Raw genomic sequence first — 14,778 nt, forward strand, 5'->3', positions numbered from 1 at the left:
TGTTGTATTCAAGTATTGCAGAGAGTGAAATTACTAAGGATTAGTACAGAAAAGAAAAAAAAAAGCTAATATAGATATCCTTAACTCTTTGAAAGTTAAACTGGATATCATTTGATTATTTTGTTGACTGCTACTTCTTCAAAAGAATTTTGCTCTCCCTGGAAACACATACCTATTGTTGTTAATTTTGACTCCTATCCTATATAGGAGAGGCTAGTGGAACATAGTGGACTTTGAACAGTTAATGACCACTCAAAGAGATAATGACAGTTGTTACATAGAACCATTTGTAGTTTTAGAAAGTGGTTTTACATTCATTATCTTATTTGGTGTTCACACTACTTAGAATGGTTGATATAGAGGTTTATTTCCTCTGCTTTGTCACTGAGGAAATTAAGAAATTGTTACTCTTGTCCAAATTGATATGTTGTAGTAAATAGAGATTACATGAAAATAAAAGGTTTCTGGTTCAGAGGCTTGTGTACTTTCTACTGGACCACATTCTTTCTCTAAAACTAGGACAAGATGGTGTCTGCATTTAGCAGCATAGAATATGTATTTTTACCATTGTTTTGCCTTGGGACCTTGGAAATAATGAAGTAACCACTTTTTACTGTGTACTCTATTTTGATACTTAGCAATTTAATGTCTCATAGAGTTGTAACACTTAAAATGCTTGAGAAGAAAAGTTCCTTTGATTATTTTATTTTTTTTAAGATTTATTTTATTTATTAGTGCAGAGGAGGGAGTGGGGGAGGGGCAGAGGGAGAGGCTCTCAAGCCGACTGAGCACTGAGCGTGGAGCCCAACATGGGGCTCGACCCCACGACCCTGAGACCATGATCCAAGCCAAAATCAAGAGTAGGACTCCCAACTGACTAAGCCACCCAGGCACTCCTTTAGTTGTTTTTATTTTAATTTCTCATTATTTACCATGATTATTACCCATTTTTATTTACTTTGTCATTTTTACTAATTATAATTGTCTTATCATTATTATTTTAATGAGATATTACATTATAGACACATTTCACCCTCAGAGTGGAAGGAAAGGACAAATTCAGGCAAGTAGAAAAATGGATGCCAGAATTTATATATTCAAATCAGTGCTGCCTTTCCAAACAGTAATCTTGAGAAGCTGTATATTTGCTGCCATTGCTCAAAATATCCAGTGGATCTCATTTTTTAAATAGTGGCTATAGGATTTTATTTGCATCTATACAAAGAGGTACCTATTCAACATGAAAATATTAGTCAACTGAATCAGTAGTTGTTGGGTTTACATGATAGTGATAATTAACATGCCGAACCTTTTCAACTAGTGTGTGTAGATTCAGAAACAGTGGTTTTGATTAGTGTTCTTGTAGAGTAGATTGATAGGCTGGGTTATCTTTAAAAAATTAATGATTTTTTTTCCCCCCTTAGTCAGCAGATAAGCAGCGAGCTCTAGAAGAAACCAAAGCCTACACCACCCAGTCCTTAGCAAGTGTTGCCTATCTGATAAATACCTTGGCCAACAATGTCCTACAGATGCTGGATATTCAGGCATCCCAACTACGAAGGATGGAATCTTCAATCAATCATATTTCACAAGTGAGACCACACTGTTTTTCTATTCTGCCTATGAGGAACACTTTTTAAACACAGGCTCTCTGTATAACGCTGGCAGCCTTTACTCTGTGATTTAACTCACATGTGTGATTTGGAAAATTACAAATTCAGTATCAGGTTGTTTTTTATTCTTTTTGTGGAGTGATTATCTTCTCTGTGATTTTGACGGGGAAGGAGATTTTAATGGTTTCTATTAAAATTCAGTAGTCATATTAAAATAATCAGCCTTGAGGTAAAAATTTGGTTTCTACCAATTTTTACCAAATTTCATGTTTCTTTATCTTTTTAAAAAAATATTAATATGATAACCTGATCACTTCTTTAAATTTTTTTTTCTCTTGGTAGGATTTTTGTTTACCAGGATGGTACCATACCTCAATAATGGGAATATTAATCTACATGAATTTACAAAATTATCTTTATGTGAGACTTAAAAAAGTTAATGTTATACTTTTTCCATTTTAAAAGCCATTCTCATAATATATAGAAAAAGAATAAAATGGAAAAAAACCCCTTTTCCTACTGTTCAAACTTTTTACCTTTACTACTTTGCTTTACTTTGTTCCAATACTTTTTTCTTGTAAATAGTTTTTAAAATGTAGTTGTGATTATATTATGTATAGAATTTTGGATTTTACTCTTTTAACTTACTATGGTAACAGACGTCTTCCCATGATGTTATAAGCTCTTCATAAACATTTCAGTGGCTGCATAATGTTGCATGTATATGTTATTGCTTTCATAACCATTTCTTCATAACCATTTCTGTATTTTGGAGCCATTTAAATACTTCAGTGAAAAGTGAATTTGTAATTGCAAAATGAATTTTAAAAAACATTAAAAAGATAAAGGTTTTGATTTGCCTGCTTCTCTTTCATGAGATCTTTGGAGCTTTTCTAGTTTAGTACTCTTGTTATTTGAGTAACTTTAGGTAGTTTTTTTTTTTTAAGATTTTTTATTTATTTGTTAGAGAGCACAAGCAGGGAGAGTGGCAGGCAGAGGGAGAAGCAGGCTCCCTGCTGAGTAAGGAGCCTGATGTGGGGCTTGATTCCAGGACCCTGGGATCATGACCTGAGCTAAAGGGAGATGCTTAACTGCCTGAGTCACGCAGGTGCCCCTAAACTTTTTTTTTTTTAATAGGCTCCATGCCCAGTGTGGAGCCCAATGTGGGGCTTTGAACTCATAACTCTGATCAAGATCTGAGCTGAGCTAAAAGTTACTTAACCGACTGAGCCACCCAGGCATCCCTTGATGTAGTATTCAACACTGTTTTATACCTAAATGATTAGAACTCTTCTGCAATAACAAGTTTTAAAATGTGCATAATAAAAAAATGTACATTATATTTTCTTTTTGTTTATCTTAAGAGTTCAGAACTCTTCTGAAATTGACTAATCCAACAGTTTTTCAAAGTCTGAACCTTAACTTGTGTAATTAAATAAAATATAGTCCAGATAACCAAATCAGATATGGGAGGGCTCACTAATATTTCTGTATTTGAAAGTTCATCAGACTAACTTAGAGGGATTTCTTGTTATTTAATACTAAATTTAATCTTAAATATGAATTTGCCACTGTAAGGTTTTCTTTACATCCCATATAAACTTTTTTTTTTAAAGATTTTATTTGTTTATTTGAGAGAGTCAGAAAGAGAGAGAGGGCAAGCACGAGATGGGGGAGGGTCAGAGGGAGAAACAGACTCCCCGCTGAGCAGAGAACCCGATGTGGGGCTCAATCTCAGGACCCTGGGATCCTTGAGCTGAAGGGAGATGCTTAAACTCCTGAGTCACCTAGGTGCCCCTGAACTTTTTTTTTTTTTTTTTTTTCTAAGTAGGTTTCATGCACAGTGTGGAGCCCAACGCGGGGCTTTGAACTCATAACCCTGATCAAGACCTGAGCTGAGAGAAGAGTTAGATGCTTAACCAACTAAGCCACCCAGGTGCCTCCCCCCCATATAAACTTCTGTAGATTTTTTATAACTTGTTGCTTGTTGTATTACTGTGTCTCTTAAAGTAAAAAACAAAACCCCCAAAGAATTGGTGAGTTTGGGGTTTTTTTTGAATTGGTGAGTTTTAATGAAATAAATGAGAGGTAAATTTTATTCTGAATAGACCCTTTAGAAGAAATAATAATGATAAAATAGATGAACTTGGTTTTCTATAGGAAGAATGTTGACAAATTGCTAATCTGATAGAGAATTTTGAAGTTTACACTTGAAAGTCTTAAAATTTCTGCATTTTTGAAGTCTTAGCAAAGGACCCAAAAAAGAAGAAAAGTGCAAATGCAGAAGAAAAATTAATATATTAGAGTTCCTAATTTAGAGGACGAACAGCTTGTTATTAGTTTGTAAGAGAAAGTAGGAGAGACTGTGAAGGTAGAAGACAAGCAAATGACAGTGAAAGATAATCATCTATTTTTTTAAAGTAATCTGCATACCCAGTGTGGGGCTCCATTGAACTCATGACCCTGAGATCAAGAGTCAGATGCTCTACTGACTGAGCCATCCAGGTTTCCCAATAATCATCTGTTTTTTTATTAGAATTCTGTACTACTTTGATAGAGAAGAGTAGCAGTCTTGAGGAGGAAGGTGAATAAGTCTACCCTTAGTTGTAATTATATGTATCAGTTCAGTTAATGAGAACATTTTATTTTTGAGTAGCACATAAATGTGCATATAATTAATAGGTCTAATTAGTACTATCTTTTAAAGTATTTTAATGGAATAAGTGAAAAATGCGAGCGATAAATGGATAAGAGATTTAGTAGGTCAGAAATAACAGGGGCCTGAGTCAGAGCCCTGAATATGTTGAATCTTCTTTTAAAAAATTGATTTATTTATTTTTATTTTTATTTGTTTTGAATCATCTTCATTTGGAGTCGAACAATTCTTGGATGGGTGAGGGATCTGCAGCTGTCCAACATCTGTTAAGTCTATACAAAATAGTATGTTGGGTGAGAGCCTGAATAGGAGAAATGGGATGATGGAAGCTATATCTAAGAAATCAGTAAATTTTTAAAATTACATATTTTTTACCATTTGCTGTAAGGATTGAAATATTTTTCAGTTGTGTTTAATGTACAGGTAGAGTCTTGTTTTAAAAGTCAATTGAACATCAAAACTATTTTATACTCTTTAAACTGAAAGATAATTTTATAGTATGAGAAAACATTTTCTGTTTACAAAGCAAATACTCAGTAAATACTCTTAATACAAGGATTGGTAAGCTTTTTCTGTAAAGGGACAGAGTCAATATTTTAGGCTTTGTGGGCCAGATATGTGCTATCAGTCTCATATTCTTCTCTCCGTATGTTTTTAAGCAACTATTTAAAAATGTAAAAAACTATTTTTAGCTTGTAGGTGTTATAAAAGCAGTCTGTAGGCCAGATTTGGCATGTAAGCTGTAGATTACAAGCCCTTATTCTAAAATGCTGTTTTTTCCCAAATGTTTGGTACTTATATTTTTTATTATTCTTAAGCTTTATTAAAAATACTATGTTTTTAGAGGGAGCCAGGAAGTTCTTTCAGTATCTTGAGACTAGATTTTTTTTTTTTTCAATTTGAGCAAAAATATTAGGTTCAGAGAATTTGGAGAGAAGATTGGGTTGAAGAGGCAAAGATATGGAGGCTCAGTCAGGTCAAAGGCAACATCACATGTTTATTGGGACGGTGGTAGGTATCAAGAGTTGTTTTGTAGGGTTGTCTGGTAGGGTGGTTGAAGAGTAGGAGATACCAGATCTCTGACATATTTGATTTCTTTCCTTATCAGTATCTTTTTCCTGTCTCCTAGGTAAGAACCTTATCACTTTCCGCCTCCTGTGCTCTCTCTTCTCCATAGATTTGGGAGTGGGGAGAATCAGGGATCTAGGTTTTACTTTGGTTCTTCTGCTGACTTGCCTGACATCTGACTTACTTGAACTTCAGTTTTCTCATCTGTAAAATGGTAGGACCGATTAGATGATTCCTTAGCTCTCTTCCATTTTGAATTCGTTTTTCTTTTGAGATTCTCACAAACGAACTTGATTTATATTTGCTTTTTTTTTCCTTTCTATTCTGCTAGCTTTGCTATTCACCTCAATCTTTGCCCCACTGACCTCAACTTTTTCTTTTCTCTTCTCTTCTCTTTTCCTTTTTCTTTTCTTTTTCTTAAGGATTTTATATATTTATTTGACAGAGAGAGAGAGAGCCAGTGAGAGAGGGAACACAAGCCGGGGGAGTGGGAGAGGGAGAAGCAGGCTCCCGGCAGAGGAGCCCGATGTGGGGCTCGATCCCAAAACCCTGGGATCACGCCCTGAGCCGAAGGCAGACGCTTAACGACTGAGGCACCCAGGCACCCCCGACCTCAAGTTTCTATCACTCCGATGAAACAACTGTTTTCTAAAGTATTCTGAATTAAAATCTGAGGATGGGAATTCCATTGACTTTAGCAATTATGTATCATGAAGATGTATCAGTAACATACATAGTTGTATTGTGTTCAACAAAACAAAGTAATAACTCCTTCTGTAAATGTCAGAGGTTTTGAAAAACAAGATAGAAATGATTATGAATATTTAGTATCAGACATTTTTTTTGTAGTCAATGGATAATATAGCATTAAGTAGTGTACTAATTTATACCACACTCACCGTCAGAAGTATTAGGATAGGTTTTTGATGTGGATTACCTTAGGTATTTTAAGGATGGCAATTTTATTATTTTTTTATTTATCTTTTTAAGTAATCTCTTACACCCATTGTGGGGCTCGCACTCACAACCCTGAGATCATGCTCCACTGAGTGAGCCAGCCAGGTAGGTGCCCCAAGGAGGGCAGTTTTTTTTTAAAGATTTATTTTTTAAATAATAATTTCTTCTTCAAGATTTTTTTTTTTAAGATTTTTACCCATTTTTTTGACAGAGAGTGAGAGAACCCAGGTGGGTGGGAGTGGCAGAGGGAGAGGGAGAAGCAGGTTCCTCGCTGAGCAGGGAGCCCGACATAGGGCTCAATCCCAGGACCCTGGGATCATGACCTGAGCCAAAGGCAGATGTTTAACCAACTGAGCCACGCAGGTGCCCCCAAAATTCAGTTTTAAATTAAGGAAATCCTACTAAAAGTTATCAATATGTAATTATGCATAGAAAGTAGGATTTATGTAGTTCTTTAACTTATATATAGTTTATATCATTTTATTAAAAAATGAATAACTGAAAATTATCATTTAGTAGTAACTAATTTGTTTTATGAGAGATGAATAAAAACTATTTCATTTAAATAATTAAATGCTTACTTGAAACATTAACTTACTAATAAACAAATGGAGACATATTTGAAACCACCCAACTTAGTTGAGTTAATCCACTGTAGCTGTTTGCAGATGTTTTCCCGCACTGATGGTCAGCTGTCTGAGGTAGTGCTGTGTAGTACAGTCAACTCTCGATTATCTGTGTTAATGGGACCCAACAGTGCATGGATAATCCTAAAACAAAGTACTTTATATACAGTACCTTCTTGATATCTGTCATGGCCTGTGTGTGTGCTTGAATCCATGAAGGAGATGTGAGAATAGGTCTCAGGCTTACAAGGGAGCTGGGAGCCAGTATGACTATGTCAAGGTAATAGGAGGTGTTTTAGAGGCCTTGGGTTTGGCACTGCATAGTTGAGGTGTCATGGGGGAACCTGCTGCATGTGAGATCTGACTTGGCGGTAGCAATGAGAAGGATAGAGAAACAGATATAAGGATCTATTAGTAAGAATAGCCCACACAGTTGCAGAGATATTACTTGTGTTTTTGGTTAAGAGGTAGCAAAAAGCAATAGTATTAGTTTTGGTCGTCTTTGCTTGTTAAACACATTTTTTACTTGTCACAGGTAAGTGCTATTATTGAGAACTCTACTAAATAAGAATAAATAAATTTGTTGTCATGTAACTAGTTACTTCAGAAATCCAGGACAAATTCGGAGTACTTTTTTCTTACTATTAAAATTCTTACTAAATATCAATGTTGAACTTGTACTTCCAAAATTTAATGCATTCTAGTTTTCTAATGTGGAAGAATATTATGAAGGCAAATGCAGTGGTGATTAGTGAAAGCTATGAATTTGATTTAGGAAAAACAGAGTAGCCATAATTTTTAATTACAAAATTAATTTTGTAATTAATTACAAAAATTCTTTTAAAACTCACAGTTGGCCGTGAGTTGATGAGTGCTGAAGCTGGATGTTAGGTATACATAGAGAGAGGAGTGTTCATTCTATTACTCTAATTTGAATATGATTTTCCCCAAGAGAAAGCTTCGAAAAATTTGAAGTAGGTGATTGCTGAAAATTTCAGAATGTTATGGACCAAACTTTCTCTTCGTTCCTATGGAATAGATTTATTGTTCTCTGTTATTATTCAGACTCCAAATAAAACCATAGCTATTTTCTGAATGTATATTTGATTTTGTTCACAAGAACTGCTACAGTTCAACCTAGTATGGTAGTAGGATGGCAAGAATACAAATTATGCACTTTGATTTTTTTAACCATAATATTGCTTTTATTATTGTAGATGTTTTTAAAATGCTAATGACACTAAATATTTGTACTTAGCCAGTCTCTAGAGACATTAATCTTTTAAATCAACTCTTGTAACAAGTTTGGAAACACTTGATATTTGAGAGTGAATAACGTAAGGCCGAGTGAATTAGTCCTTCCTTTACATAACTGGTTCTCAAGCAGGGAGTTTTATCCCCACGGGAACATTTTGCAATGTCAGACATTTTTGGTTGTCACAGCCTGGTTTGGGGGAGTGCTACAGGTCTACTGGGATACTGCTTCACATCATACAATACTTAGGGCAGCCTCCCACAACAAAAAAATTATCAAAATGTCAAGAGTGTTACTGTTGAGAAACCCTGCTCTAGTTTTTCTAAGACGTAGGAATTCTGTTAGAGTAGACAACTAGAAATATTATATAACCAAACTAAAATCTTTTATTTTCCATGGATGTATGCTGTTAAGAATTATGTTTTAAACATGCCTTTAGTTTTTAATGAGAATTAATATAAGAAGCAACATTTTTCTGTTCAGAATTCCTCCAACCAGTTCCTTTTAAAGTTTAGTGCTGGGAAAATTGTCCTTCCTGATGAAGAGATATATTGTCTTATAACTCACTGTTTGCACTTTGCCTTCCTTCCCAGGAAGCTGTAAGAGCCCGGTTTAGGCTTTTAGTTCTGAGATCTTTTCCTTTGCTGTATTGGTTTTTGTTTTATCCTTAGTGTAATGATCTGTGGGTTTGGGCTGTGTGTTTATGTGTATATAAAGTGAACATAGAAGTAATATGGAAGTGCCTCCAGTCCCCAGGCATGATCAGATGTTTTCAGTGCTCTTTAAAAAAAGTCTCATTTTTTTTAAACAGTTAAAAAATATGTGCTTATAATAAAATGTAACTGTATATTAATGCAGATATGGAAAGTTGCTTCCCCATTTTCATTCTCTAGAAATTTATTAATATTTTCACCACAAAAATTTGAAATTGACGTTTCATTTTGCAGTAAACTTAGATTCTGCTATTGGAGGTTGGGTTTATATTCTTATGGTTTCACTTTTTTTTTTTTTTTTTTAAGATTTTATTCATTTGTCAGAGAGTGAACACACAAGCGGGGAGGGCGGGGTGGCAGGCAGAGGGAGAAGCAGGCTCTCCACTGAGCAGGAAACCAGATACGGGACTTGATACCAGGACCCTGGGATCATGACCTGAGCCGAAGGCAGATGCTTTAACCTACTGAGCCACCCAGGCACCCCGCTTTCAGATTTTTTTTTTTTTAAGATTTTATTTGTTTATTTGAGAGAGAGCACAGAGGGAAAATGAGTGGGAGAAGCAGACCCCTTGCCGAGCAGAGAGCCCGATGTGGGACTCAATCCCAGAAGCCTGAGATCATGACCTGAGCTGATGGCAGATGCTTAACTGACTGAGCCACCCAGGCACCCCAGCTTTAAGAAATTTCTTAAAGTGATATTTAATACTGTCATAATGGTTATCATCTTTTCATTTCTATGTTATTACATGGTTCCATTTTCAAAGAGGGGAACGTGAAGTGGGACTGGGGAAGAATTAGTGTCTGTTAATTGCTGCTTGAGCCAGGAATGGTGTGAGAGATATGAAAAATTTTAGTGAGGTTTTTTCCAACTTTTTGACTGCAGTGCATAATAAAAGTATATTTTACATTGCATCTAATACACAATTTCTGTATATCTTTATATATAACAAATGTTTCAGGAAAAAATACTATGTGTATATGCAGTCTAGTATTTCTGTTCTTTTTTATTTAAAATCATTGCTCTTTACATTCCACTAAATTATAACCTGCTGTTTGAAAAACGCTGTTTAAATGTATTAGTTATCTGTGTTTGTGCAGAAATTCACCATCTATTAGCAAATAGAAGACTGAGTAAAAATACATTTATCCTATGTGAACATTAAATAAATAGGATAAATTAATGAAATATTTTATAAGTATTTTGTCATGATAAAATATAAGCAAATTCTTTTTTTGTAAAAAGATGACTTACTGTATTTATATTTTAGGCCTCTCTCTCTTTTTTTTTTTTTTTTTTGGTAAATTAAAAGGCATTTGAACACCAATGGAAATTATACATAGGTTATTTTAAAATGTAACTAATACCTGGGGCTTTTTTTTTTTTTTTTTTAAGATTTTATTATGTGACAGACAGCCAGCGAGAGAGGGAACACAGCAGGGGAGTGGGAGAGGAAGAAGCAGGCTCCCAGTGGAGGAGCCCGATGTGGGACTCGATCCCGGAACACCGGGATCACGCCCTGAGCCGAAGGCAGACGCTTAGCTTAACGACTGCGCTACCCAGGCGCCCCTACCTGGGGCTTTCTTAATCATTATGTTAGTTTAAATATTAATGGATTAATGGAGTTTGGGAAAAAATTACCATGCTTTAACCCAAGGGTTGGCACACTTTTTCTGAAAAGGCCCAGCTAATAAATATTTTAGACTTTGCAGACCATGCAGTCTTTGTTTTAACTACTCATCTCTGCCCTGGTAGTGTGAAAATATGTACGCAAATAGAATAGCTGTGGTCCAATAAAATTTTATTTATGGAAACTGAAATTTTGAATTCTGTATATTTTCACATGTCATGACATTATTTTTGTGATTTTAAAAAACCATTAAAACATGTAAATACTACTCCAGGGTTGTAAAAAAACAAAAACCAAAAAACAACCAAAACCCAAAAAACAATAAACAAAAAAACCCCTTCAGGTTGTAAAAAACAGATTTGGTCTTGTGGGCCAGATTTGGTCTGCCAACCATGATTTGTCAACTCTTGCTTTAGCCTAAGAATGGAGAAAACCAGTAGGTCCAAAAAGGACAAAATTTAGCAGCTGGGGTTAAGTATATGAATAATGATTTTAAATCTCTGAGCATTTATATTTTGACTTTTCTGGGTAGTAGAGTTACACATTTTTGTATTGTGTTTATATTATATTTTGCAGACCGTTGATATTCATAAAGAGAAAGTTGCAAGAAGAGAGATCGGTATTTTGACCACCAATAAAAACACTTCAAGGACACATAAGATTATTGCTCCAGCCAATCTTGAACGACCAGTTCGTTATATTAGAAAACCTATTGACTATACAATTCTAGATGATATTGGACATGGAGTAAAGGTAAGTATAATTTTTGTCAACCTTTTAAAAACAATAGTCCATAATGGAACTAACTCTTTAGAAAATTAAGCTTTTGGTCTTTTCTTTCCCGGAGGCCCAAGTTTGGCCCAGTTGTGGTTCTGAAGATTCCTTATTACTACTATAACTATTATATCCTCCTTACTTCTTCTTAGTGCTGTGTTTTCAAGTTTTAAACAGTCATCTTTAAATGAATTGCATTTACTTAATCAGTTATGACAATACCTCGTATAGATCGGGCAAATAAGTGTGGTATAATTTTTCTAATCTTTCAATGATTGAATATGACTGATTAAAAAATTACTCAGCATGTTCTTAAAGTATCTACCTTATCTCAAACATTTATCAGCAAAGCTTCGGCATTAGTTTTCAGAAGGAACATGTATAAACAAACACGTACTTAGAATATTTCTAAAATAATTTTACCTTAACATTTTGGGTGAGAATAGTGTAGGTGAAAGTAATATGTGAATTAATATTTCCACTGCTTTTGAGTATGTAGCCATTATATATCCTGGCTATTTTACAAAAATGTATTAGAGTGTCTGCTATATATGTATAGTGCCATGATCAAAACTGAGGTGCATATAAATTTCATTTAAATTGATATTTATACTTAAACTATTTGGAGCTTCAGCTAAGTATTAAGTTTAAACTTAATGCTTTCATCTTAATCAGTGATTTGAAAGGCAATGACTTATCAAATGTGACTGAATATTTACATACCCATGAAACTATATAGTTTATACAGTTGATTTATGTCTATATAAGCAAATTTAAACTAAAAAAAAAAATTACCCTACTAGTATGGCTACAAATCAGTTAAATGTAAATTTAATGTTGATCTAGGTAAACGAAAACATACAGTGTAAATTTTTATATAAGCACTATTTGGAATTTGATATTTAATTTTATAAAATATTTAAAATTTTATAATTTTGAGATTTATTCAAAGCTAACAACTGCTGATAGAAAATTTTAGGGTAATGCCAGAATCTAATTACAAAAGGCACTCAGAATATAAAACATAATATCTGTGCTTGCCCACTTATATAATAAACACATGATTTCCTTCCCCTTCCAATTCTTACTTGATTCAGGTAAAGTAGAGGTAGAGTCTTTTGGGACTCTAGTCCTTTTTATTATTTGGACTTTTAGTGTTTAGGGGTCAATAATTTGAAGAAATCTTTAATAAAGTTAAGTTTTTGAACAAAAAATGTCATATAATTTCATCAAAAAAACCCTCCTGTTCATGACACATTCTGCTTTGACCACTCTTTCTATGATCTACTGAAACATTATTTTTTAATGCTGAATGCTTAACTTGTTTTTTCTTTGTTTTTTTCCTTTCTCTTCACATCCTGAAGTTCCAACTAACCTTTCAATGCTTTTTTTCCTTACCTCTTTTATTTGCTCCATTTATGCATTAAGTGGTTGCTTAGATTTAAGGTAAGAGATTCCAGGGCTGGATTTCCATTCTTTGTTCTTATGTAGAATATTACATATGGGGAGTGAAGAGATATTTGGCACTTGGCCTTCTAAAATCAACAAATAATTTTTTTTAATTTAAAAAAATTTTTGTCATGTGACTGTGTTGTGTCTTCATGTTCCGTGAGGGCAGATTTTTTTGTCTGTTTTGTTCACCACCCTGTCCTGTGTGCCTAAAATAGTGCCTGATGCATACATTAGGTGCTTAGTAAATATTTTTGAATAAATGCTTATTTTGCAATGTTAATATATTTTATGAAACTAAAATATAAGTTACCCTATCATAAAATGTCATTATGAAGTAAAATTAGGTGGACTTTTGTAAATGTAGAATTTAGTTATGGATTGGAGGGCCAACTAATGTGCTTTGTTTAACCCTCCCCCTGTGTAATAGCCTTTTTATTCTATAAATGGTGTGCTTTATTATACACCTTGCGGCCAGTATGTCATTATCTCTTGACTCTTAGTCAATGTAAAGAAATTGAGAAGTGGAAAATATTCAGTGTTATGGGTTTTTTTTAAGTTGCAGTATCATGTATTTCGCAAAAAACAAAATTAGTTTCTCTTTTTCAAATTGCTATGTGTAAGACATATATTTCAGTATAAACTCACTTTAAGAGTTTTACTAGCTGAGTATTAATTATATCAAGTCATCAAACGTTCATGAGTGTTTAACAAAATACACATTAAGAATTAGAGAAATATTTGTTTTAGTGACACTTTAGGGTTTGTTTTTTCCACATCTTAGTATTTCGGAGAATTAATGGTAAAAGACATTCAAGTGTATTCAAGAAGTGTTTAAATAGAATGTTACTAAAATTATTTTCGCCAAACTGAGCGTGCATTTCCTTTTTGTTCTTAGTTTCCTAGCTGAACTTTATAACTTCTTTTCAAATATATTTTCTTTCCAAAACCCTGTTATTTGCCGTGTCTTCAGTATAGAAAGTGATAAGAAGATAACTGAGATCTGAATCATTAGCTACTAATACTAACCATGGCCACAGACATTTTGATAGATCCTGGTAGAAAGATGTGACTAGAGGAGTCAAGCAAATAAATTTCATGTGTTAGTGAGTAGAATTTTGGCTCCAAGCCCTCAGTCTTGGTAAGTGGGGCCTGTGGAATTGTGAGGCTATTCCTTCTGCATTAAATACAAAGAACTAGACCCAAAGCAGTGTGTGACTACCTTCGCTCTTTTTTCTGTAAATCCTGTATTCAAATTTTAGCTATTGATGTGTTTTCTCCAAAGTGATAAAAGTGCACAGAAAGATTACCTGAAGGAAAAACACAGAAATGAACCAATTCTTTTCCCCTTTAAGTTTAGACCAGCTTGTTTAAGCTACTATCCCATGCTCATTTCCTCCAAACCCTACTATGATTCCTTCTTGACCATCCTGCATTCAGGATCTGTTCCATGTGGCAGATAGACCAAAATGAGTAGGAAATGAGAGAAGCCCCTAGAAAGCAAGGAAATATCACACTTGTATAAGGTTCCTTAATGTCTTTGCTGTTTGTATCAGAAAGCTTCACTCCTGAGTACTGTGACTCTGTGTAGCTGTTTCTGCTCTGAGTAGGGTTGCCTGGTGAGAAGAGTACCCTGAATTCATTCTGGAAGCTACAATTCACCAGCACTGTCTTTTCTTTCTTCCTGTCCTCTTTGTGAATGTCTGTCTTCTCCGTAAACTTGTAGCACATGATTAATAATTTTAGGTGAAACAAAACTGAGTGAAAAAAATGTTCACTGTATAACAAATCATTTCTCTTTTTCTGGTATTAAAAAATGAACAGTTTTGGAAGGGTGATGAATGGAAAAATTTAATACATTAAGGTAGAAAATAGAATTAAAGAGAAAATGTTACAGTTGGAAGGGACTGCAGATAATAATATACTAGTTCAGTGGTTTCCAAATGATCTTGGAGACCTGTGGATTCTATCAAGTGTGGTAAAGGTCTCCTGATGTTTGTTGGTAAGATTATCTGCTCCTTGGATTTCCTCAGTTCTTC

At 34.2% G+C, this 14,778-nt stretch overlaps 1 protein-coding gene across 14 annotated transcripts in view; it reads left to right on the forward strand.

Annotated features, from left to right (window-relative positions):
- The window catches only part of ABI2 (abl interactor 2), a 111,532-nt gene that overhangs the window by 62,277 nt on the left and 34,477 nt on the right, over nucleotides 1-14,778 (forward strand). For all 14 annotated transcript variants that reach the window (XM_045806547.2, XM_087862921.1, XM_045806543.2 and 11 more), the window contains exons 2-3: nucleotides 1,425-1,592; nucleotides 11,093-11,269. In XM_045806547.2, coding sequence (XP_045662503.1) covers nucleotides 1,425-1,592; nucleotides 11,093-11,269 — 345 coding nt within the window. The remainder of the gene's footprint in view (nucleotides 1-1,424; nucleotides 1,593-11,092; nucleotides 11,270-14,778) is intronic.

The sequence above is a fragment of the Ursus americanus genome, chromosome 1 (genome assembly GCF_024610735.1).
Source record: "Ursus americanus isolate L20-20 chromosome 1, mUrsAme1.1.p, whole genome shotgun sequence".
Taxonomy (NCBI): Eukaryota; Metazoa; Chordata; class Mammalia; order Carnivora; family Ursidae; genus Ursus; species Ursus americanus.